We start from the raw sequence: 26,249 nt of genomic DNA, 5'->3' as shown, positions 1-26,249 counted from the left end.
CCATGGAGTGGCGGGTAGCTTTAACATACATTTGCAAATGTGTGCAAGTAAGACTTTTGCATTTTTATCTACAGTAGAAATGGCAGATCTGTTGCTGGCTATAGCAGTGTTTTGGGGTATCTTTCTGTGTGTTTGTTCCTTTTAGGATAACCCCACCCTTTCAAGCACCTGCTATAGCCTATAAATTGATTGAGCATCTTCCAGTTCTTTATTTGTTTTTTCATGTAGCACACTTTCAGGGGCTTAAAGTTACAATGAGATGAGTTGAGGCTCAGATTAGGAGAGGATGAGAGTTGTAGCAGTTGATGTACATACTTTTAAAAAAAAGTTTGTGTGAATTGATTAACTGCACAGTACAATTCCTTATACTCTGGGCTTTATAAGTGAACATTTATTAAAGAGGAGAATTTAAAGTTGCAATAGAATAAATTGTAACAAAGTTTATTAAAAATGTCATGATGATGATTGCCCCAATGCATGCAAACCTACTTACTGTTTGAACCTCCAATCCTGGAGATCCCAGAAGGGAGGTCCAAAGACCAAGTGCGGGGTTTGATGATGAGATCTGCGTAACTGCAGTTCCGCCACCACTCAATGTAATTCTGTTATTTGCATAATCATGCAGTGGGATCATGATGATGCAATTTGCATCAGAAGGCCCCACCCACCGCTGCACAATTAAGCGAATCGCAGTGGAGGTGGGTCCCGATGACAACAATTGCACCCACTTCTCAAGAAAGAAAAACGGGATCCGGGGAGGTGTCCTACTCTCCTGGGAGTCTGTAAGGACTCTCCAAAATTTGAAAGTCTCCTGGACATTCCAGGAGAGTAGGCAAGTATGCAACAATGTCCACTGAGACAGCATCAACTGCAAGAAGCTTAGACACACCTGCTCAGCAGCAACATGTCCATGGAAACTATTTCAAATGTTGGCAAATATGTGACATTATGTCGAGAAATGTATTTATTAGGTTAATCTCACTCTTCTGTTACCAGTTAATTTCAAATTATGTTGCAAAAATGCAAAAAAAAATCTCATAATGCATTTGTACTGAATAAATCGTCTTCTACACATATATGTCTTCAGTGCAATTCACCAGCATAAAGATCAATTTTGTAATTATAGTCCTGAATACAATATTGCCCGCTGAGAGATAATAACATATAAACAGAATTGTTCGCCTGCAGCCATTTATTTGTAGTTCAAAATGTGTGCAGTATTTGCAGCAAATGATTACACCAAAATGGTTGAGAGAGACAGAAATATTGTTTGGACACTGGGAAGCGATTCGAAAGTGACAGTTGGTTCACCCCGATCATTAGTAATGACGTAGACGTGGGTGTCACCGTTGCTATGCACGCTGTATGCGTCAGGGAATGTAACAAGTCACTTTTTGTGTATTGGTGCTTCCGCTAAAACGGTTCCCCGTGTACAGAGAGCAGAAACAAAGGTTCCTGTTGCAGTTTTGACCGTCCTCCGGTAACGTTTGCAGTTAGCACGGAGGTGACATGACCCAATCTATAGTAGTGCAAGGTGAGTGCTTAGCCAGGAAGTGACCGAGTCTTCACTCGAAGTGATTTATTTGGGGACACATTTTATGTGAACATTTCTGGTATTAACGCATCCTGAATGAAGCACACTAGACTGTTGAATCTTAAGTTATTTACCTTTTATCTTTAACTTAGTTTTGTCAAGAATAATTTAGCATAAGTGACTAATTCACAGTGGTGCAAGAAGGGTGTTGCTAAAATGTTAAATTGTGACCAGGAGCTCCTGCTAAATAAAGAAAGGCATCATACTAGACGGTGCAAAGCATACTGCCGAAACTTTACTTTACTTACTTAGCATGCCATTAAATTAATGTACTAAGTTCCTGCCAAACAGTTAAATCAATCTGCTGTTAAAGCAAAAATGATAAACATATATGCAAAAATATGTATTTAAGACTATGAGGTGTGTTATTAAAAATAGGGATAGGATAGGAGGTATACTTCTGGGGTCTTCCAGAGGGGCTGGTCCCATAGTGGACTACCTTGGGCTGGGTCACTGGGCCCCGTGAATTTTTCGTCTTTTAAAATAGGCTGCTGTCCAGTCTTCCCCCCTGGACTAAAATTTGCCAGCCCTCCCCTGGTGATAGGGCTGATTCTCTACCTCCTGTTGCCATGATTTGCCAAGCAAATAACCCCATGGCTACTGAGTGACAGTCTGTAGTAGAGTAGTTTAACCGTTTCGCTGGACCAGTCTTGGCGTATCTGCGAATGCATGACCTGGCATGCCGAATAATGCACATGGTGAGGAACTGGAAGCTCTCACTGGTCTCACTGTAAAAAAATAAAATAAGTGATGAAAGAAGTTAAAAAGTGTGTGTGTGTATATATATATATATATATATATATATATATATATATATATATATATATATATATATATTACACATACACACACACACACGTATTTCCATGTGAAAAAGAGATGTTTTATTTAAATAAGTGAATAAAACCTTTTTCATTGAATATCTTCTGCTGTCGCCATCCTGAGATGGCGATAGCAGGGAAGCTTTCGACGGAGATAAGTGATCAATAGGTAGAAGCCCTATCTCTGGTGACAGCATCAATTTTCCTGCTTAATAAAAAGAGCGGTATATATCGCAAATTTGCAAGCATGGCTCTTATTTCTGTTTGTTAATACCCCATTTTGCCTTATTATTGCATCTGTTCCCTATAGTACAAACAGATATAGAAGTATTATGAAACATAGCTCCGATAACGGTGTTCGTATTAGTGTTGAAACCCTGCATGCAAGTTGACAACTTAAGCTGTAAAAGAGATACATTTGCGCAGGAAGATTATGGGAATCATCCTTCTCAGAAATAATAAATAAATCCACACAATAGAAATGTATCACATTTTGCATAGAACAAAATGATAGATCACATGCCAAAATTCTCAAATTGATTAAGTGGGCACAAAAGTATGTTAAAATAAAACTCTCATGCTGGGTGATTTGTTTGTGGCAAGAAAACTGCTGCCCTTTCTCCTATTGCACCTCTGATGCCTTCTGTTCTTGAGCAAACCGAAACGTTACATCCAGCTGATTTCCATGATGGACATTCAGATTGTGGGGGGGTCGTATACAAGTGTTTGCTTTCCAACAAGTGCTTATTTTGCCTTTATGATACAGAAGTAATCTACGTCATTGTGTGTTTTAGACATTTGCCTCTTAAGGTCCCTAAATGTTTTTTGTTATCTTATTTCCACTACTCCTTAGACTAGTGGAAAAAAAACTCAACATACCCCTTCAATCACCATTAGCATTGAGTCCACAAAGCACTTGTTGAGGATCTCGCACTAGTAGGTGCAGAGATATTTAATGAGCACAGTATGGCAAAAGAAATGTCATGTACATGAGAATCAACTGTTCCCTCATATAGCCTTACATAGCCCCATATAGCCAATATACATATTGACTATAACAACCTCACATGCCACTAGTATGTCCATATAGCTTGCATACAATGATATAACCAGTAAGCCTTAAATGACACCATGTAGGCAATATACCTTATATTTTCATATAATCTATGCAAGGCATATGAAGCTATTTGATAGCTTCATTTCTCTCCATCCCATCCTCCACAGCCCATTGCCCAGATTACTCCCTCACATTATTCTGGTGGGGTACTTGGGAGCAGAGGTGGAATTATTATTCCTTTTCTATGCCTCCCAGTCAAACCGCTCTCACCTTTTCTTATTAGTGTTACTAGGATATTTCAGTGTGGTTAGAGGTGTTTGACAGAATAGACACACTTACCGACTGAAGGCCTCACTTCCATATCTATATCTAAGAAAAAATGTTTACTAGCACGTATAAGTGTTTTAATTTTATATTCCTATTCAAGGCAATGAGAAGGTGTTTTTTGAGCATATCTAAAGCATCAAATTGCTTCAAATATGCTTAAAAAGACTAAAGGCAGTCCTTTATGTATCTTCATATGTACTGTAACCTCCAATTGTTTTTATACTTTTTTTGTGCCTAATACAAGGGAAAGCATATGCCAGATATAGTTTTATGTTATGTCTGTTCTGTGTACGATATATGAGCAAACTTAAGGAGTTGTGCCCTGTTCTGTTTTCAGCACCTTTAAGTTCAATATGCCTAACAACCAATGTTCCGTAGAACTACTTTTAACAATGCTGCATAGAAAAGTTACATTGATACATTATGCTTATAAAACTTTTACACTGAGAGTTACAGTATTAATATAATCCTATACTGTGTGAAAGTAAAGTTTATGTTAAAGCTATCATTATTATTATTATTTCTATTATTATTATTATTATTATTATTATTATTATTATTATTATGTTGTAGTGGGACAGTGTGGAAATCAGATTGGTTGCAGGTTCTGGGACCTAGCCTTGAGAGAACATGCATCTGTCAATAAGGTAAAGTGCAGATTCATTTATAGATACAGTTCTCCCTCTTTATAACACTAGTTTGGAACATAAGCCAAAGCCAGCTTTATATCAGTGGTGGTCTTGTAAAGATGGTGACATGTAATGGAAGTAATACATTTCAATGCCGTTTTGTTACAACTAAAACTAAAAGACTGGAAAAACAAGAGGCTTACTACTATGCAAGGGCGGATTGGGAACTTAAAGTGGCCCTGGAAAAAATTTCTGAAAGTGGCCTCATGTAGGCTGGACTAAATAAATGGTAGGCGGGGCCAATATTATGCAGCGTTAGAACACCATTAGTCCTAGCCACATCTGTTTTACGCAAGGCAAATGTAATATGCAATAGTAGGCGAAGTCCGCCTGTCACAGTTGGTGGAGCTAACAAGTAGGCAAAGCATTGCGCATGTAGGTGGAGCAAACACAAGTAGGCAGAGTCAGCACACCAGTGGATGGAGTACACACATTGGTTATGTGAGTGGAGCAGATTAATCCAGCAGCAGGAAGTTCCCAGAGTTAGCATTCATTTATTAGTAGTTGGGTCTCAGCAAAAGGGTAGCTAGGATGTATGGGGTTCTAATCTCCTTAATAGTCTGGCAAATGTATGGATGACCATTTAATAATGTTTATTTATGATTATTACGATCAATCAAATCCTCGCAAAGGCAGTTCTGATTCAGCTTAAGAAATATAGTTCTTATTCCCCCTTAAATCCACAGGACCAATATTCATATAATAACCTATGCTCATATCATCAATAAAAAACTATGCACAAGATATAGCTTCATTTAAAATGAGTTGTATTATTAATTAACATTCTAATTATAAAATGTATACATATATTATAAAACAGTAAATAGTGTATTTATACAAACGCAACAGATTTCATTTCATACAATACATTGCAGTCAATTGCCTGTTTTTTAAATATATAAGTCATTATGTCTGTGTAAGTGCATATTTGTGAGTCAAACTTTACCTATTGTCCCAGGTGGGTGAATTCATTGTGTGTGTGTGTGTGTGTGTGTGTGTAGGGAGAGGAAGGGATGGGGGACTTGTTTAGGGAGGAGATACACAGGCCAGAACGTTTTTGTCAAAGTAAGACAGCATGCGTGTGGGGGGACACACAGGGTCCATTTTAAGCACACATTTCAAGCTTCCAAATAAACTCTTACCAGTTATTCACATATAAACATATTTCAACCTTCAAGATATTCTCACATTTATCTCACATACAAACTTCGACCATTTATATATATATATATATATATATATATATATATATTGTTCTCCTACTATTTCATTTCACTTATCTCAAAGTCCAAAATGTGTAGTATAAATTTCATCATACTGTGCAACATTCATTATTCACTATCCACATTCCACTCACATGGAAGCTACTAGATGGCAGCCATCTCTGAACACAATGTAAATCACCATGCTGCCATATTAACTACATCAACACTTCCAGCAATAAATCGTATTATTTCAGAGTTAATAACTATCTTTTTAAACCAACAGTCTAACTAAACTTTATATTGAACAATTTGACCACTTCCTGAACAATCCAATCATTTTCTATGTATCTAAGACCTGATCTCGGCCACACTCTTCTCCAAACAGCATAGCAGGCTTCACCCTGTAACCACACACTTCCATTACACAGTATTTGCAGTCTCCATTAGCAAGCCAAGAGCTCACAATGCTTAAAAATGGCCGACCTCATACCAGGCTTGTTAACACATGTGCTTATAAAGGCCTAATTTACTGCCAATGCAACCTTCATAACAACAGTAACAGGGCCCAGTTCTTTTTAGACTAATCCACTCCAAATATAGCAATATCACATACAAATCAGACTAGCACCATACAATTATCTATGTTCCAACAATTATTTTTATCTACACAGCATTCAACACTATTAAGACATAAAGCATAAAAATCTGCATCTGTATAGAGCATAAAAATCTGAATCTGCAACAGTTTGTGCAGTCACAATATTGGTTTTTTTTGTCTTCACTGGTGATTGCTTATGCTGTCACTGGTACAGTATATATGCAGAGATGAGCTAGAGGCAGCAGGTATATAATCTACTTTTGTAGTCTACATATGGTTCTAGTGGGTATGTAAATGTGTGTACCTAGTTAACATACCGTACTATGCACTGCACATCACTCCTCCAACTCACCCCCTTGCGCTGATACACTGGAACTGCATAGGCACACATTTGTGATGTCATCACAGATGGACTAGTAGCGCTCCTGTCTCTCTCTCTTTTTCGTCTTCTTGAAGGGAAAGAGTACAATGAACATCTTCTCGCTCAGCCTTAGAATGTGATCGCCTTTCCCCCCCTTCCCCTTGTTCATCGCCAAAAATTCCCCCCCCCCCTGCTGTGTTCACTGCTCCAAGTACCACCTCCCCCATGCTGCGCTTATTGCCCCGAGTGCCACAGTCATATCCCCCGCTCATCTGCTCATCTTGTGCTGGGTATGAAATAAAAAAAATGTATACCAGAAAAAAGTAAAATGAAACATAATAATTTTTAAAAAACTACAAAAAATTTGATGCATAAGGCGGCCTATGGGTGGCCTTGTTAAGCCACCGTCCTACCGGGAAACTTCCCAGTAAGGCCTATGCCCAATCGGCCACTGCTACTATGCCTCTTCACATACTGTTTCAGTAACATGAATATAGTATTTTTTATTAACATAATCAAATTTACTGCTTCAAATAGAGCCTTACTGTCAGGATAAAGCATAAATCTGATATGCTGAAATAGAATATTGGATGTCAGGACCCAAATAAATGTTTGCATGAATACCTAAATTCACCTGATGTTCAATTCAGATAAAGGTGTGACTAAATGAGCCCAGGAACAGGTAATTGAGTTAGGTAAACCCTTTGTGCAGAGACCAGCTTTAGATATGCAGATCAGACATCCATTGTATTTGATCATGTATTTCCCTAGCTAATTTACTTCCCTTCAATAGGTAGTATAAACACAAACTAACCCCTAGGTGTAAATTAGAGAGCTTGCAGTTATTTACAAGGGATAATTCATAACTGCAGGGTAAATAGGTTGTATCAAATGAATCCATTGATAAGCTAGTGTAACAGTAAAAGACGCAGAGTCTGATGTAATGGTGTTTGGAGGTTTTTACATCCCAGTGTGAGGAGATAAGCCTGCCACTTTTAGCAGCTTCCAGGACATAGCACTGTTTGCTTGTGACACTTGAATAGACTTGTAGGTACCGCTCAGCATGTAGCCTGGCTCAATGAGGCCAGGGGATAACATAGCCTATATGTAATACTGTATAGACAGAAAGAATTCAGTTTTAAAATATGCCACTTAAAATCAATAAAAGCAGAGATCAACCACCTATTCCTCAATAGCATGAGGAAGGGCAGCTCATATGGTAAATTAAGAATTCTGACCCACAGAGAAATGGAGAAAAGGAGTGGAAGCTCTGCGAATGCCCTGTACTTAGGCATGTTTGATATGACAAGATGAACCAAGTCATAAGGGATTTGTTAATGATAAGATTGGATCGATGTAACGCTGTCCAGGACAAATATATCACATTGTAGAATTGGTTAATAAATCAGGCAACAGGTAAATTTGGTTTGAAAAGGTGTCCCAGGACACAACCCCGATTAGCATTAACCCTGCCCCTGTGAATGCCGCACCCATTTGAGGTTGCTTAAAAATCTGTGTTCTGAGGGAACAAATTGTCAGACTTTTGGGGATCAATCTAATTTGAAGGACTGTCCATCATTTCTGCCTGCCCCAGGCATACAGATTATTATATGTAAGTAATGCTCTGTACGTTATCTCTTTTATTTTAAACTGTTTTGCTTGTTATGTCAAATTTATTATTTGTTTATTCATTATTTTTCTTTATATCTGTATGCCCTGTACCTTTTGTATATTAAATCTAAAATTTAATAAGTTGCGTCCTTGATACTCTAAAGAATCCATAGCCTGTGTAGAAGAGAGATTGCTTATCCAGGTTACCCAGTGTGTGACTGGTTGATACATTTGTTTAACAAGCTGTGTGTGCTTGTATGTACATTTGTGTAACAGTCTGGAGGTGTGAAGAGTTAACCCTGTGGGTGCTGGTGTGAGTCTTGCTAGTTTGTGGAACTAGGAGCCTGTGTGCCAGCGTGGGACAGTATATTGGGGTCCTATTGCCCATAACCAATAGGTGGTGGCTGTACCTGAAGTGTCTGGGGGGTGTGAGAGCGCTGTGTTTGGGGGCGATTCCGTAGGTCTAAGAACCTGTGTGATAGGTGAGAGAGACTGCGGGCTGAAATCGTGTGTGACCTCATACAGCAAACACCCCAACGTCACGGCAGCTGGGAGCGCGTTCGTGACACTTACATTTTATATAAAATTACACTTCTGTGTTAGAGCAAATTTTGTAGCATATTTTTCCTTTAGTTGGGTTTTTGGAGGAGGAGCGGGACTTGCTTCTTAAATGTATGATACACAAATCCATTTGATTGAAAATACAACTCCCCCTGACAGCTAGTGGGGTTTTAAATGTCCTCTAAATATAGACTAGCACATATAGATGGGTCATTAGACATAAGAAGATGCCCTGTGGGACTGAATTTATGGGTAAATTGCCAGTTATTTATCAGTTTTTCATTTGGCATAATTGGTGATGTTTATGAAAACTGGTGCACACGGAAAAAAGTGTTGTAACCTATGGCAACCAGATTCTGTTTTTTTTATTCCTGGTGTCAGTTTAAAAAGGGAAAGTGAACATCGAATTTGTTGCTCTGGGTTATGGAAACATTTATCTTCCCACTAATTTTCACAATTTTGTATTTTTTTTTATATATCTAACATACTGCTCTCTGTTTCAATTTGCATCATACATGCTCTTTCTATTGATCAGCGTCATTGTTTATACTTACTCAACAAAAATGTATGAGTTTGCTGTTTCTACAGCTTTATAAATGTAAACTAATGCACAACAATTCCTTCTTCTCCTCCAGAAAGGGATTTATGATGAAGCACTCTGCAGCTTTTTTAGAAATATTGACACAAGGTAAATTCTAAGGACTGGATTTATTATCATGCAAATCTATGTATGACAAACTGCAATGGTACTGTTTGTTTTTGAAAACACTAATATTTACCCACTGACGGGTAAATGGCTGCCCATTACAACTCTGGAGTCTGGCAGCAATTTTGTATCTCTATATACTTTTACAAAATCACTAACTTCTTATCTGCGATTTGGTTGGATGTGTACACTACTGTGATTTTATACAATTTGTTGAGTTGTTCTCTCACAAACCAGCATGCCATCTGTGTATTTAGCAAATTGCAGCTATGAAACTCCCCTCATATGGACTAGTATGTACAGCAGGAGACAGAATGTACACTAGCCCAGTTTTGTATCTTCCTTTTCTATTTGTAATAGAAATATTAAATTACATATAACGGGCCTCATTTATTGTTAACAGCAAAGCAGAAAAAGAAGCAAATTTGCACCTTGCCAAAACCATGTTGTACTACAGGGCAGAGGAATTTTAAAATGGATAAACCTATCCAGGGATTATGTGCATTGCAGCATGGTTTTTCCTGGAGTAAATCTGCACCTCTTTTTTTCCCTATGCTATTAACTCTAAATAACACCCAATATGTTTTTTAAAGAGGCTTCTAGAAATGTGTTACTAAATCTTCTTGAATCCTTTATCCCAAAACCTCCTGTTAATAGTGCTAACAGCACCTCGTGAGTCTTGCATCATTGTGATGTGGGTAACTATCAAAACTAACAGAAAACAGGCAAGGAGAGAAATACACAACAGATTTAAAGTACTTCAATTGAATACAGACAGAGAAATTGGCCATTCTTTGGACCACTGTTTATATGAATGTAGTCTATCCTTTCACTAGGAGCCAGTGACATCACTGAGCAGTTCATGATTCCTAGAGAATTTATTAGCTGCATACCTATGAATACGTCTCCTCTGTATGCAGGCATGAAGCTATGCCGAGCCTATACATTCCTCTGTACTAGGCACAGGTAAGCAACTATTTATTTGGAAAGACAGTCATACATTATATTTGTGTAAATAAAAAATAAGACTGCTCTATTACATGGCAAACATGTTATAAATTCTGAGATGTGCATAACATTTGAAATATAAATCTATTTTATGGAATATTAAAGGAAATTTATACCTTAACTACAGAGATTCAACTGCACAATTTACAATCTCTTGTAAATAGTAAGCTCCTTTGTAGACGCGGTTCAAGGTTACAAACACAGTAGTGTCTATAAACCTTTCAATCTCATTCCTGTTGGGGGGTATATTAGGAGGAGTTATATGTTGGGGGACTGTTTATTCGTGGTTAGAACTTCAATGATATATTTGTGCTTAGTGTAAAGCTGGGTACACACTACAGACATTTCCACCAACTTTTTATGCCGATCGATTTTACATACAATCGATGGTCCAATCGCTCGGTTCATGGACTGCATACACACTAGCCTCGTTTTAGACGATAAAGGGAAGAGCAACTGTCCCGTTAGCGACTTTTTACAGCCATGTTGTCGTGAGCAATGACTGTAATTTCGTACTCACTGTATTGGATCGGTTTGAAGTTTATACACACTACACAACGGAAACGAGATTGGAACGAAAATATTTAATGGTACGACCAACCAAATGAGACGACAATCGTCCATTTGGCCGGACTTTCGACCATCGTGTCACTACACACACTGACCCGACTTTTGAACGAGCGGTCGTATGTCGGCTGATTGAGCCGATTATTGGACGAAAACCGTGTAGTGTGTACCTAGCTTAAGTCTGAAAGCATAGTGATGGTTTCTCAAGACAGGACCACTTAATATCTTTCCTATATTACCTAAAGCATTTGGTCAATGTAATTTAATCTTTGATGTTTTTCTTTTTGTTTTGTTTTGTTTTTGTGCAACTCAATGTATACTGAGAGCCAGCGTTGCAGGAAAGGGAGGATACATTGAAATAAAAGCAAAAACAAAGGGTGTTAAGTGGACATACAGTTAAAGTATATGTCAAATATGTTTAAATCCTAGGTATGTTGCTATACAACATGTACTTGAATCTTTACAATGCCTAGTGCTGTCATTCTAGTAATAGCATAAAACAGGTGTTCTAAATTGTGAAGCTATTAATAAGTTTTAATGTGCTGGTTTTGTTTTTTTAGAGCAGAAACAGGTGGAGCTGATGTTCAGAGAGGGAAGATTTGCTCACTTAAAGCACGTGTAAGACAAACTATACTGATTACATCCTGAAGTGAAATATCTATAAGTACCAGTACCATTATACTTGCATTATAATGCAGTTTCTATGCCACTACTTTAACAGAGTACATACATTCATACATTTTTGCTTTCGATTCTGTTACAAGCCAATTTACTCTCCTGAAAGTATTTTGAGTGTTCTATGTTAAATATTTATGGTATTTTAAAATGCAGTTTATAAATATCAATATTTGCATGTATTAATTCATTTTGTATTATACAGATTGTATTGTTTGACTATAATGTACATGAGCAGACTGAGAATTAACTCGGTACTATATGAAAACGGCTCCTATTTATGATGCATATGTTAAACTTGTTCATTATATGCTTGCTTGCTTAATTAGTTATTTGCTTTAAAGACCAATCAGATTCTAGCTATCATTTTGTAGAATGTACTAAATGATAACTAGAATCTGATTGGTTGCTATAGGCAACATCTCCACTTTTTCAAACCTGCAGTTTAGTAAATATAGTCCCAAAACAGTTACATTTTAAATATTTTTGAATAAACTAGAGATAAACACTTAACTTGATTCACTCAAACTCAAAATTCAGTTTTGAGTAGTGTTTCACAAGTTATAGTTAATACTACTTAGTTGGGATCCAGCATGTCCCCAATTACTGGTACAGTCCAGCAATTGTCTCTTGGTTCTACTAAGGTAAGTGTGTTGTTGATGCCCCTCCTTAGGGAACTCCCTTTTCACATCAAAGGCAAGATCGTAGAGGAGGGGCATCGACAACATTGCTGCCTGATTCAAACAGATTAGAGGCATAGAAAGGTTATGGCTTTATCAATTTTATTTGATTGGCAAAGAAAAATAAACAGAGGAAATAAGAAATATCTACTCATTTTTATCTGAGTGGAAAGTGTCATTATATTCTGCTCTGTGACAGGGCTAGAGAATATCCTATTTGACTAGTAGATGGGGCTTGGCTTGGGGCAACAAGAGTTGTTTGTCTACAAGCTTCAGTTATGTAATTCTGGCCCTGATTCTACTTTACTATCCATAGGGGAATATATAAATTGGTATTACATTTCTGACATTTTCTGGAAAAAAATGGCACATTTCAGCCCATTTAAAGAAGTACATCTATTAAAGATGAGAAAGCACTTATATATTATTTTTTACAAATCGACCACACCCCACAGGACAAATACATATCTTTTTATGTTTTCATGTTCTCAGTTGCCTTTAAATGAAGTACTAAACAAGATTTTTTTCCTTCCCAGGCCGTCTTGATAGATATGGAAGAAGGTGTAGTTAATGAAATATTACAAGGACCACTTCGAGACTTGTTTGATAGCAAGCAGCTCATTACTGATGTCTCAGGCTCAGGAAATAATTGGTAAGAGCTAAGCTCTTAATGGAATGAACTATGGCTCAATTTAGATATCTGCATCATTATCTTAGTAAACTTATATTGGCCAGACATGCTTGCAAAAATGTCGAATTCAATAAATTCTGACTTCATTTATTTACCCCAGCCAATCTATAGCATAGTCGAATGATAGAACTGAATATTTAAAACAATATAAAAAAGTAATAATGCATGCACTCACTAGGAAAAAGCATGAATGAACTATATTGAAGGGTTACTAGCTCTTGCATATTGAAACCCATTTGCTGCCTTTTGCTAGTTCATGACGATACATCCTAGAATATTATAGTTACACTATATATATTTATAAATAATTGTATGTACCTATGCAGGGCAGTTGGCCACAAGCTATATGGTTGTCAGTACCGTGAGCAAATTGTGGAGAATTTGAGGAGGACAGCAGAGCAGTGTGATTGTCTGCAGTGTTTCTTTGTGATTCATTCCATGGGAGGAGGTAAGAAAAATGTGTAATTGTTGTTGAAGCGAATATTGCCTCAAGCAGCTTCAAATATTTAGTCGATTATGATGCAGTTTCATCACCAAGCAGCAGTGTAGCCTTATTTTTGGAAACTATTGGATTTGTAATTTCAGAAGCTGCAAAATAATTGCTACAGCAATCGAACAAATGATTTTACGATAACCTTTACTGATTTGAACCATATAATGTCCACTACAGAAGTAATACAATTTTTGGTATTAGTGATTTGCGTAAGTGTCCTAATATAAGAGATAATTGGCATCATTTTCTATTCATTCTCTGTTGAAAATATTTGTCGCCGCCAGGGACAGGATCAGGGTTAGGCACATTCGTACTGAATATACTTGAGGATGAATTCCCTGAGGTGTACAGGTTTGTTACCTCCGTATATCCATCAGCCGAGGATGATGTTATCACATCTCCATACAACAGTGTCTTGGCCATGAGAGAACTCACTGAACATGCCGACTGTGTGCTGCCCATAGAAAATCAAGTAAGTAGAAATTTTATAGGAAATATGTAACATCTGTCCTACGATTGAAAACCAATAAAATACTTACTTTTGCCAATTCACATCCTGTTGCACTAAGGGACATATTCAATTGTTGGCGTTACTGCCTAAAGTAACGCGGCGTGCGCACTATTACTGTCATTACGGTAATAGTGCACGTAAATACATTTATTACTGTACTTTTCTCGCTGGATTTCCGCTCGCGGCTCGGAGCTGCGAGCTGAAATCCGGCTTAGTATAACCGTAATAACGGTAATACTTTTTCCGAGGCGGAAACCGCCAACAATTAACTATACCCCTAAGTGTTAAAAGTATCTCCCTTTCATGAGCAATGCCCTTCCTACCCTTGGTTTTCATGTCTGCATTTATCTAAAGTAACAAAATAATTAATATGTTGCTGGTGCTGGATAGATTATATAAAAAATACCTCCACAGATACACAGATAGTCGACGTGACAGCACCAGCAGCTGTGAAGAACCTGTGAGTTCTAATAGAGGGACTGATTAAAATGTATATCACTGCATTTATCTGTTTATCTTGTATGTTCCTGTTTTACATATTCCCTGTTTTCCCCATTGTTCTGCACTGCATGTGGTGCTTTACAACCTAATGATAATCTAATTGTATTATTCTTGTAGTGTAGTGTGTGGATGAGGGGAGTTTAATAATGTTTTACCTACCTTCTGCAGATGTCCTTTTCTGTTGATTCCTGCTGGGCTCTTATGGTGTAGGTGTAGTGCGTTGCGTTGCAATTGCATAGATCTGGGAAGCATTATGTCCTCATGTCATGTCCTGCAGGGCCTTCGGAAGCATGCTGTGCAAACATTGTGTTCAATGCAAAATAGAATTAAGATTTTTTCTAATAAGAAAAGCAAATCGCTACCAAAAGGTGCTCACACCAGTTGTGGGTAAATGGACACCCTTAATGGATAAAACTAATATGAATAGATCGTAAAAAACATATTGGGCCTGATTCATCAAGGTAAGGAAAGCAAAAAAAATTTAGTAACTTTTCACCTTGGCAAAACCATGTTGCATGGGAGGGGGATGTATATTTAGAATGTGATGGCAGATTTATAGTTGAGGAAGGACACGTCTTAGATCAACTTTAAATTTCAGTGTACAAATAAGTTATGAAGTATTTGTGTGCCACATGAAAAAACAGACCGTATTTAACTTATGTGCAAAATAATAAACATTAAACTAATTTGGTACCATAGCATTGTAACATGGTTTTGTCCAGGAGAAAATGTACTCATTTTTTTGCCTTAATTTCCTTAATGAATCCGGCCCATTTTTTTTAAGATCCTACTAATATTCATTAAATTAATCAATAAGATCATTGTGAATAATTTTAGATTATTTGCCCAGCAGAAAAAGTCTCAACATGATTACATTTTAGTACATGAATAATCATACAGGGGCTTGAAATACATTAAATAAGCAGGCTCAGCTATAAGACTAGTTGGTTAGATAAACATGATAAAATGTTCTGATGAAACTATGTTGATACAAAATGATTGTGTCTTAGAAAATGAAGTAGTAATCCCATAAAATAGTACCAATTACTTACTAAAATATTTTATGATAATTGCATAATGATAAAAAAAAAGAACAGTATTGAGTTCAGATTGAATTCTTGTATCACTAGTTCACCAAATTATGAGGGTCAGAGAAATATCTTCCATATAGAGTTATAAAGGTGCAATAAGTGCAAGTTATCCAGCGGTACTAGACTCCTACACAGCTAAAAGGCAATAAAAGCAATGTAACTATCTGATAATTAGCTCCTGTTTCCAATAGAAGACTTCACAAGTCATAAGACTTCAAAGAGTCTTAACAAATCTAATCAAAAAGTGCAAGGTGCAATATGTGCAAAGCACTCCAGTGAAATTAGCTGCTTCTGCTGTCCAGAGGCAGCAGGAGCAGTGCAAGCATCCTGTAATTTGCTTGGGCCTAGAGCCGTAACTTAAAATTCTAGCGCCAGGGCGAGAAAGACAAATGCCGCCCCCATGGCCCTCAATTTTAACCAAATGAACCTAAAATATTCCTAAATTGCGCCCCCCTTCAGCGTTGCGCCCTGGTCGGTCACCCCTGTCGCACAGCCCTAGTTATGGCCCTACTTGGGCCCCCATATATGGCAAACATAGAGGGCCTAATTCAGAGTGAGACGTACACCCGTTTGCTTAGTCCATGCTCAGAAAGTGAACGTACACAACTACGACTCTTTATGTCTGAAGAAGAGTGACAGGGGAGGAAAGGGCAATTGTATAGCAATTCAGACGCGGTTTTACTTTCAGGTGGTATGAGGCAGGTGGAGACAAGTATTGGATGATGATAATGAACACCCAAAATAGTGAAACGCTTGTAATTCGAGACTATCAAATTATTCACTGACGCTTATTGAGTGTATGTAAGCACATGGCCATAGATAGGATTTGCAAGCATGTTGAAGCAAAGGTAAAAAAAAAGTTGGACTTAAGTGTCTGTTGTCCAGTAGACGCATCCGTTACTCATTCAGACCTGAACGCATCTTCAACACTGAAAATGGTGTACATGCACAAACACTTGTGTGCGGCTTTTTCAATCATAAATTGGGCTTACACTTGCTTTCCACTCTGAATTAGGCCCAGAGAGTCTAATGTATCTATGGATGATGACTCATTGTTCAGTACACAGTCTGTGCACAATACTTGAGTATTTCCAAAAGGGCAAGCATACTGGGAGCCCATGGGGTGTAAGAGAAACAAGAAAATACGTGTTTCACTCACCCCAGTGTGCTTCTTCTGGGCTAGATGGTGAAGCAAATTAAGGGCGTTTTATAACCTCACAGTTCTGAGAGCCAGTGAAATTTTGATTAAACTTTTAACTAGTTAAGGACTAACATACTGCAACTTATGTTTAATATATGCAAAAAAAAGAGTAAACAAAATGCAAAATAGTAAACAGTTTAAAAAACAATAAATGACACCTGTATAGAATGCACTATAATAGAAAAACCTATTATCAAAGGAGAAACATGATCAGTCATACATATCGGTACATAAGTCATAATAAACACAAAGTATTAAGTCTAAGCAAAGGATAGATAAGGGAACACGTATTTCCTAAGAACAAAGTAGCAAATTTATATTTCATTTATTCTACACAGATCACGCTGCCGACATTGTAAAGTTTGAGGACCAATTATTAAATAAGTTGTCCACCTATGGAAATTTAAATACCGTATGTACAAAAGGGGTTTCCAATCATGGATGAAAATGCTTGTAATTCATCATATCCAGAAATGCCATTTTCCATTGATAGAGATATATACTGGTGTATATACATTATCGATTGGGCTCTGTGTCCATGACATCAGTAGAGAAGTTGTGATGTCAATGGTCTAGATTAGGAACCAAACTGGAATGGTGAACTGAGGAGTTACAAGCCAATGTGATATATAGTCTTGTAGTGGCTGCTTGATGCCATATGAAAAAAGGCAAGTGTCCAATAAAGTTGATGTTCATTTTTAGGGGCATGAACACCATCCTTTTTCCAGACCTAATTACCCGTGAATAACAGGTTTATATGCTGATACGTTTTACTACTGATATGTCTCATTATATGAGTCCACAATTCCTAATTGCATCATACACTACTGCCTCTTCATTTTCTTGTGTCTCTTAACCTTACATACACGATAGCAGAGACATTTATTTAATAGTACCATGTTTTTTTTTCTTACCAAGTCATTAGATGAGATTGTCAACAAAATCCATCAGATGACAAATTCCGGAAAGCTTGGAAGCGTGAAACCAAACAGTCTTGTTACTTCTCATAAGGGGGGTGTGAAAGAAAGTGAGAAACCATTTGATGCCATGAACAACATTGTGGCTAACTTGCTCCTAAATTTGACCAGGTAATGCCCTTCTAGTAGCTGAATCTATTTGAATGTATTCCTAGACAGTCTATATGCATTATGTTTTGTTAAAACTCCTTGACTAATAAAGCCAATATATATATATATTGGCCATGCGCTCTATCGTGCATCTTTATCCCTGGCACTTGCCCCCATTGTCATCCTCTGGTTCTAGGAATCACAGAGGAACTAAAAAGTTGAAATGTGGGTACTCAACACTTTGTAGCAGTTGCCTAGCTTAAGGGAGACTGTGTAGCTCTCTTTGGTTTCTTTGGACTGGAAGCCCCCCAAGCCTAGTACAAATAAACCAAGGTTAATTATGATCTACAAGTGCTCACAATAGACAAGATCCATCCATTAGAAAAGAAAAACAATAAACAAAAATAATGTAGAAATTGTAAATGAAAAAATTTGCCAACTAACCATCATCTCCTTACTCCAGAACTAATTGAACATCAAAGGATTACAGTTAATGTCATCATAGAGTGCACATAGGTGGCTAAACCACAACATGGCTATAAATGAGGACCTCTCTGCAAACTTATATTAATAATAATTTATCCTACCGTATTCTGTATAAATCTATATGTTCCTCCTAAAAATTAGATTGACGTCTGCAATTAATCTGCCAAGTATAATATAACAAATTATCTTTACTTTGTTGTATTCAATGGATGCTCCAAACCAATCCAATTTCAATATATGATTTTTATAAAAATAGTAAAAATCTACTAAACCTTGGTACAATGCCTCTGCTTCTGAGTGCTTCAGTAAATAAAAGTAATGTTTATTTAATGTTAAATATACAAAAGAAAGGGAAAACACATGCAAATGGGATGTATTATGTTTAAACCATGTTTTGGCAAAGGCAGAGACACAACGCCACCATTAAAAATATTCAGCTAATATCTAGTAGTGTACTATAATACCTTTTAAAAATGTTCCAAACCAATTTTCTTTTCGTTATTCAGCTCAGCAAGGTTTGAAGGGGCTCTTAATATGGATCTGAATGAAATCAGCATGAACTTGGTCCCATTTCCTCATCTACATTACCTGACCTCAAGCCTGACTCCTCTCTATACACTTGCTGATGTGAATGTGCCTACACGAAGGTGAGATCTATGGCCACATCCAACTGGACCGTCCTTTTCTAAAGTACAGTATCTCCCCAGCTGACCATTATTAATACAATTTTCTGTATCTAAGTTACTGAAACAAATAGCTAGTGTGATATAGTGCTAGGTTTTGATGCTATTGAACCTGTAATTGTTTATTAGTAGTGACAGTTACAGTGTAACAAAAAGTTTGTATATATTAGTGCTCCACGCTTTGAAAATATGTAATTCTATTAAAGGGCTCATATACATCCCTGCTTCCGTGGTTCGGTCTGAGATGTATTCACAGCAAGGTGAATGGGGCATAGCCGACAACCAATAGAGAACATTCAACTGAATAAATAAAGTGTTAACAGTATAAATAAGGATTCAGAATGAATGCTGGACAAGAGACAATGGTACATGCTGTATCCATGTCTGGTGAAGGTTCACTGTGCTGATTAAGTTGTCTTCACCAAGCAGTTCAGACAAAGGTGCTACATGTGCACAGAAAGCACACCAAACCACACAAAACATTCAGAAACCGTAGTATAGTAGTGATACTTCTGAACTATGAGAATAATAGCTTTATGAACTTGTACTCCAGCACTTGGGAGCTATGAAAGACAATGCGGTTAGCTGCAGTGGCACCTCATTCCTGTTGGTTGCAGTGAAGCCAGATTTTGCAGTCATTTTTGAAGGTGCAGTTTTGAGAGCTTGAAATGACAGACAGATGTGAGAAATTAACCAATACAATCCTACTTTTAGAGGTCAGGGTAACAGCTATTCAAATGCAATTTAAATTGCTAATGATGAGGAAGATGATCCTTCCCTCCATGTATATTTCATTGCTTTTTGACATTGGTGAATTTCATGTGTTTAATGCCCCATTCATATATGGTTATTCACAATTAACCAAGCACCAAAAACACATTGCATTACAGTATTTTTATATCAATTATCATTGTTCCATTACCAGAAATCTTACCACTACCTCTCTCTTTCTGTCCATTTCCAAGTAATGCAAGATAAGGAAGCCTAGCCTCTACGCCAAATAAAACATGTATCTTCTATACCAAATACTTATTTATAAAGACTTCATTTATGTAATGTATATTATTTTATTTTACAGTCCAATAACAAGTTGTCTTGCTTTACATCTTGTGTGTTTAATATACAGGTTGGATCAAATGTTTTCAGATGCTTTTAATAAAGACCATCAGTTAATTCGAGCTGACCCTAAACACAACCTTTACCTTGCATGTGCTTTAATGGTGCGAGGAAATGTCCATATTTCAGACCTTCGCAGAAATATTGAAAGGTTTGTATCAAATAAATACATATCTAAGATTATAATTGTTTAGTGTTATATAATACACCTCTCAGTCGAACAGGTGTATTATTTAGTGTGAAAGATAAAAAATTATAAAAATGATATACTTCATATTCATTCATACACTATCTTTAAACAATACTTACAGCTTCTGTAGTTTAATTACTGTCTTTTCCCTGCAAATTTAGCTAATCATTACACTGCATTAAGTACACCCGTTACCATTCCTGCACCTGACCCCTCCACATACTATCTGCATGCACCAACATGAGACTACTGTGTAACACACTAGCAGTTTTCCGTTCTCTCATTTAAAAAAAGAAAATATAATTAAACCAAAAAATTAGTATCCATAATCACAATCTACAGTGAAATATAAGGAAAAGAGGCCACCTCAGTGTCCTGTGATCTCTATAAAAGCAGTCAACCTGTGTCCTTGTGCTTTTATATGGTTATAGAACTCCTCGATAACTTATAATATATTTATATTTTACAGTAGGGTTCTAGTAGCCCATTTAAAATGCACAAGTGACATTAAAATATACTGTATTCAGTAATGTAAAAGAAAGTGTGTCTTTCAAATTTGAGGTGTTACATATAAGGATATAATTAATGAGCATCTATCCCAAGGGTGGCCAACCAGTCAGAGACCAAGAGCCAAAAAATATCGAGAGGTCCCGCAAAGAGTCAACTTTACCTTTTATGTGTGTGCATATACATATACCCAGTATAAACACACGCATACATACCTTACACACATACATTGAAAATATAACAATTTCCAATATCTTGCTAATCAAAGAAGAAAGTAACCAACATTGCTAAAATGTTCAGAACAATCATAAAATCAGCACAGCTCTGCACTGCACAGCTCTTACCTTGCTGCTGTGTCCAGTGGAGGAGGGCTCAAACGGCTACTTATATTCTCTTCACAGCAGCTCACGCTGGTTCTGTATCCACAATCCTTCAGACCTCTTTACATACCCATTGGATTTACCCACATGTGATCAGATCTCCCCACTTGCCCCTTACATACACATCAGCCTCCCCACATGTCATCAGACCTTTCCACATGCCATTAAATCTACCCACATGCCCCAGAAATGCCCGTGATATGTCCACATGCCCATCAGACCTCCCCATATGCCATTATACTTCTTCACATGCAAATCAGACCTCCTCACCTGCCACCAGATTTCAACACATGCCCCTTACATGCCATCAGACTTTGACACATGCCATCAGATCTACCCACATTCCACTTACATGCCATCAGACCTCCACACATACCCCTGACATGCCCATCAACCACCACACATGCTGTCAGATAAACCCAAATTCCTCATACATGCCATGAGACCTCCCCATCTGCCACCAGATTTCACCACATGCCCCTTACATGGCACCAGACCTTCCCACATGCCCTTCAGCCTCCTCGCATGCCATCAGACACCCCCACATGTCCTTTACATGCCTATCAGACTCCCCACATGCAATCAGACCTACCCACATTCCACTAACATGCCATTAGACCTCCACACATACCCCTGACACGCCCATCAACCACCACACATGTCGTCAGATAAACCTCCAGACCTATGCCCATTCCACTACACTCTACTCCTCCTTCTCTGATTGGATTGTCTGAGACACTGTGACCTCCCTGCATTGTTTAGAGGAAGTCACAAGACACGACTGCTCTCGGTCAGTCGAGCAGCAGAATGCTTTCCAATCTGCCCCTACCGATGTCTGGACATCTATACTTTGTTGATGCTCTCGGCCAAGAGCCACATTTCAAAGCTCAAAGAACCACATGTGGCTCTAGAGCCACAGGTTGGCCACCGCTGATCTATCCTTAACCATGTCCTAAAATTTCATTAATCTAATCTCACATGAAAAATAACCCGTAACAGATTTTACTTTATCATTACTTATTCAACAAAAAAATAAGACAACATGAAGATGTCCTGTCTGAAAAATAAAGTACACCCTTATTACATTCATATCAGTAAAATAATTTGAGCTTGATACTGTTAATCAAGTGCACTTCATTATTTGATCACCAGGAGGTGCTACAACATTTATGTAAAAGCAGAGCCATTGGCAGTTTCACCTGGAGCATACAGGTTTATGTTCACACCATGCCAAGGAGAAAATACATCTGCAATGATCTCACAGAAGCAATTGTTGCTGCTCATCAATATGGAGAGGGTTAAAACAAAAGGCAATTTCTAAATAAAAAATATATATTCTACAGTAGAAAGATTATTTACAAATGGAGAACATTGAAAACAGTTGCCAATATTCCCAGGAGTTGGCATTTTAGCAAACTCACCAAAATATCAAGTTATATGATGCTCAGATAAATTTCAAACAACACAAAAGCTACATCCAGTGACCTCAATGCTACAGTAACATGGTCAACATGGTAAATGTTAAAGTTCATGACTTTACCACCAGAAAAAGATTGCAGCACAGCTTGGGTTTGCACCTGAATAAAACGCGAGAATTCTGGAACAATGTCTTGATAGATCAGGCCAAAGTGGAGTTACTTGGCTTAAATGCACAACAACATGTTTTGTGAAAACCAAACTTAACATATTACCACAAGAACCTCATACAAACCATTGTGCATTGTGGTGGAAGGGTGATGATTTGAGGTTGTCTTGCAGCCACAGGACCAGGACATTTTAAAACACACTGTCCACCATGAATAAGTCTTTATTCCAGAGTATTTTAGAGGAGACATATGAGGCCATCTGACTGAGAACTGAAGCTTGGTTGAAATTGGATCATACAAAAGGACAGCAAATCTACAACTGAATGACAGAAAAAAAAAAAAAGATTCCATGATTTAGAATGTCCAAGTATCGAAGGCCCTCAAACATAAATTAACTGAAGCAGTGATGTCAGGAGGAGTGGGCTAAAATCTTCAAATACAGTGTAAAACTGATACACTTGTACAGAAAAAGATTAACACGGGGAGAACATACAAACTCCTCACAGTTAAGGCCATGGTTGGGAATTGAACTCATGACCCCAGTGTTGTAAGGCAGAAGTGCTAACCACTTAGGCACATTGCCATTATGAGGTCTATTTACTTGTCACACATAGCTTCTTCATGTTTGTCATTATATTGTCAACAAAAAATAAACCTGGTAAAATGGAATATGGGTCATTTGTCACTTAAAATTACATTTATAAATTTTTCAGTCTTGAGGATTAGACAAGCGTTAATTTGTTTTTCAGATGGCTGTATTTGTCTGTGTGTGTGTGTTTTTTTTTTTTTTTTTAAAGGGATATAATTCACCCAGAATTCTTTGCCTTCAATAAAGGCTTGCATTGGTGTCTTCTCTCATCATCACCATTTATTTATATAGCGCTTATCCTTTTAATTTAAAAAAGCACTATGGATAAATAATATTGCTTACATTTTGATTAACAATGTCATCCGTTATTATTGGTAGTTAGTGACATGACTTAAGTATTCATTACTAACTCTTATGTATTCAAAGTCATAACATACACTCTAATGTGGATGTAATTGATAAAATACACATACACTTATGTAATATTAATTCACATAATGTTTGTTCTTCAGGCTGAAACCCTCTTTGCAGTTTGTTTCCTGGAATCAGGAAGGATGGAAGACCGGTTTGTGTTCTGTCCCACCTGTTGGCCATTCCCACTCACTACTTGCGCTAGCAAACAACACATGTGTGAAACCAACATTTATAGATCTCAGAGAGAGATTTAATAGGCTGTACAGAAAAAAGGTATGTATCTAAATAATAGCAATAATTCTAGCTGAGATGTGCTTTCATTAGTGGTTTATTGCAGTGTACCTTAGTTTCATATCAGAAAACCTATTTCACCACTGTAGGCTCACCTTCACCATTACTTACAAGTGGATGGCATGGAGCAAAGCTGTTTTACAGAAGCTATCTCATCTTTATCATCATTGATCGAGGAGTACAACCAACTTGATGCATTCAAAGGCATATGTGTGCCTGATACTCCTAGACTGAACATAGCAGTATAAATATCCATTTTTATTTGCTTGTTTTTTGTATTTTTTTAATGAAAAATGTAAAAATCTTGTGAACGCATATTTTATGTGCATAACTAATTATATAATTGTCTATGAAAAAATGGTCATGCATATATTGAAATATATTGAGCGGATGACAGACAATGGAAAAAGGAATATATAAGTGACATTCAAAGAGTAGCCAGGTCTCCAAAATATTATTAATCATGAATAAAATAAATGACAAGAACCAAATAAAATGATCAGGATCCAGACTTTCAAAGACCGAAGCTTGACTCTGCAGAGATCATTCTCAGCCTCCAGTGGAGAGAGACAGATGTTGAGGACATGGATTTTTTACAATCCAAAATAGACTTAGCCCCTAATTAATGCATATTGCATTTTAGAACATATTATTAGAAGTGATTTGATATAATTTCACTTGTCTGCTTCCATTCAGATTTATTTATTTTTTTAAAAAAAGCAAAACCGGTAAATAGCAATGTAGATATTTTGTATATAAGAACACAACAATATATTAGCCTGTTGTCTTTTTAATGCAATGTAAAGAAAATAAAACCTAAACATTTTATTTGTAATAAATTAGACTATATTGCATACTTTTTTTATATAGTGTTATTTTGTCAGTTTTTTTGGGTTTTTTTGTTGTTTTTTTTAAACTTTTCTGAATAAATCAAGACTTGTTCATGAAACTAGGGCAAGAAGGAACTATTACATATGGCATAATCTGCCTCAACTGTAGGACATGTATATTAGAAGAGGATATTACAAATCATCTAGACTGCAGAGTGAGCAATTCTTACTAAGACCTTAAAGGTAAATCCTTATATATATTAACCTATTCACTATCTCCCCATATAAAGTTGCCAAGGCGTTATTATTACCTACAAAAGGGTCAGAATTGGGGAAACAAAAAAGCTGTATCTTGCTTTTGAAAAGACCCTTTAAAATGGTACGTTTATATATTACACTTTCCACATTTCCTCTTTCTGTACCTGATGTCATTTCTTATATTTTAGACACTTTTTTAAAATATATTTTTCCATAACCAATAGGGTTTCTTAAGTTTTTTTTCTTTCACCATACAATTTGGACTAGAGCAGTATCCTGTACAATTTGGACTATAAGGCTGTAAAAGTCACTCCTGCAGTATCATCCATCTAATGCCACAGCACTATGAGAGACTAATATATTTGTAATAATTAAGTGAATCTATCAAATGTAAATAATACTTTTATAAAGGATGAATTCTGGAAGTAAATGCATTAAGCAGGGCCTTTTGCAAATTGCTAGTATTGCAAAAGTTGCCTTTCAAGACATTGGCGTTTTAAATTTGTCCTGCAAAGTTGCCAAATATTGGCTATTTGCAAAAAGCGCTGCTTACTGCGTTTAACCCCTGATGTCATTATTACAGTGTTTGTTAAGAAACATTATTGTATTATAATAAATCACATTCTCCTGTAAATTATTAACATTATAGAAATCACCTCTTCTCTTGTATAAATGCACTGAGCATGCAACCTCCTGTCTTTATTTGGTCACAGAGCTTCTTGTGAGCCTCTAATATCTTAATAATTCACAGAATTCATTATCCCATATTTATTCCACACCTGTACATAAACTGTTTGAACAATACCCATTGCATCTGTGGTGCATTCCACTCTTCCCTATCCAAGTTGCCAGATATTATACTGTCCACCACAAATATTATCCGCACCCACCTTGCCATGCTACT

General features: G+C 37.0%; 1 protein-coding gene across 4 annotated transcripts; it reads left to right on the top strand.

Moving 5' to 3' along the window:
- The first annotated feature begins 1,348 nt into the window (after positions 1-1,348).
- Positions 1,349-25,057, top strand: TUBE1 (tubulin epsilon 1). 4 transcript variants are annotated; one of them, XM_075202936.1, is made up of 12 exons: positions 1,350-1,534; positions 4,373-4,446; positions 9,460-9,512; positions 11,666-11,723; positions 12,997-13,112; positions 13,478-13,599; positions 13,929-14,116; positions 17,867-18,036; positions 19,008-19,148; positions 20,311-20,451; positions 24,065-24,239; positions 24,347-25,057. In XM_075202936.1, the coding sequence occupies exons 1-12, from the start codon at positions 1,510-1,512 to the stop codon at positions 24,503-24,505; spliced, it is 1,422 nt and encodes a 473-aa protein (XP_075059037.1). In that variant the 5' UTR covers positions 1,350-1,509; the 3' UTR covers positions 24,506-25,057. The 4 variants fall into 4 exon arrangements, with proteins under 4 accessions (XP_075059039.1, XP_075059037.1, XP_075059040.1 ...); XM_075202939.1 differs by lacking the exon at positions 9,460-9,512; XM_075202938.1 differs by lacking the exons at positions 9,460-9,512; positions 11,666-11,723 and having other exon boundaries at positions 1,349-1,534.
- The last annotated feature ends 1,192 nt before the right edge of the window (positions 25,058-26,249 follow it).

This window comes from Mixophyes fleayi, chromosome 3 (assembly GCF_038048845.1).
Source record: "Mixophyes fleayi isolate aMixFle1 chromosome 3, aMixFle1.hap1, whole genome shotgun sequence".
Taxonomy (NCBI): domain Eukaryota; kingdom Metazoa; phylum Chordata; class Amphibia; order Anura; family Limnodynastidae; genus Mixophyes; species Mixophyes fleayi.
This window is presented reverse-complemented; position numbering and strand designations above follow the sequence as displayed.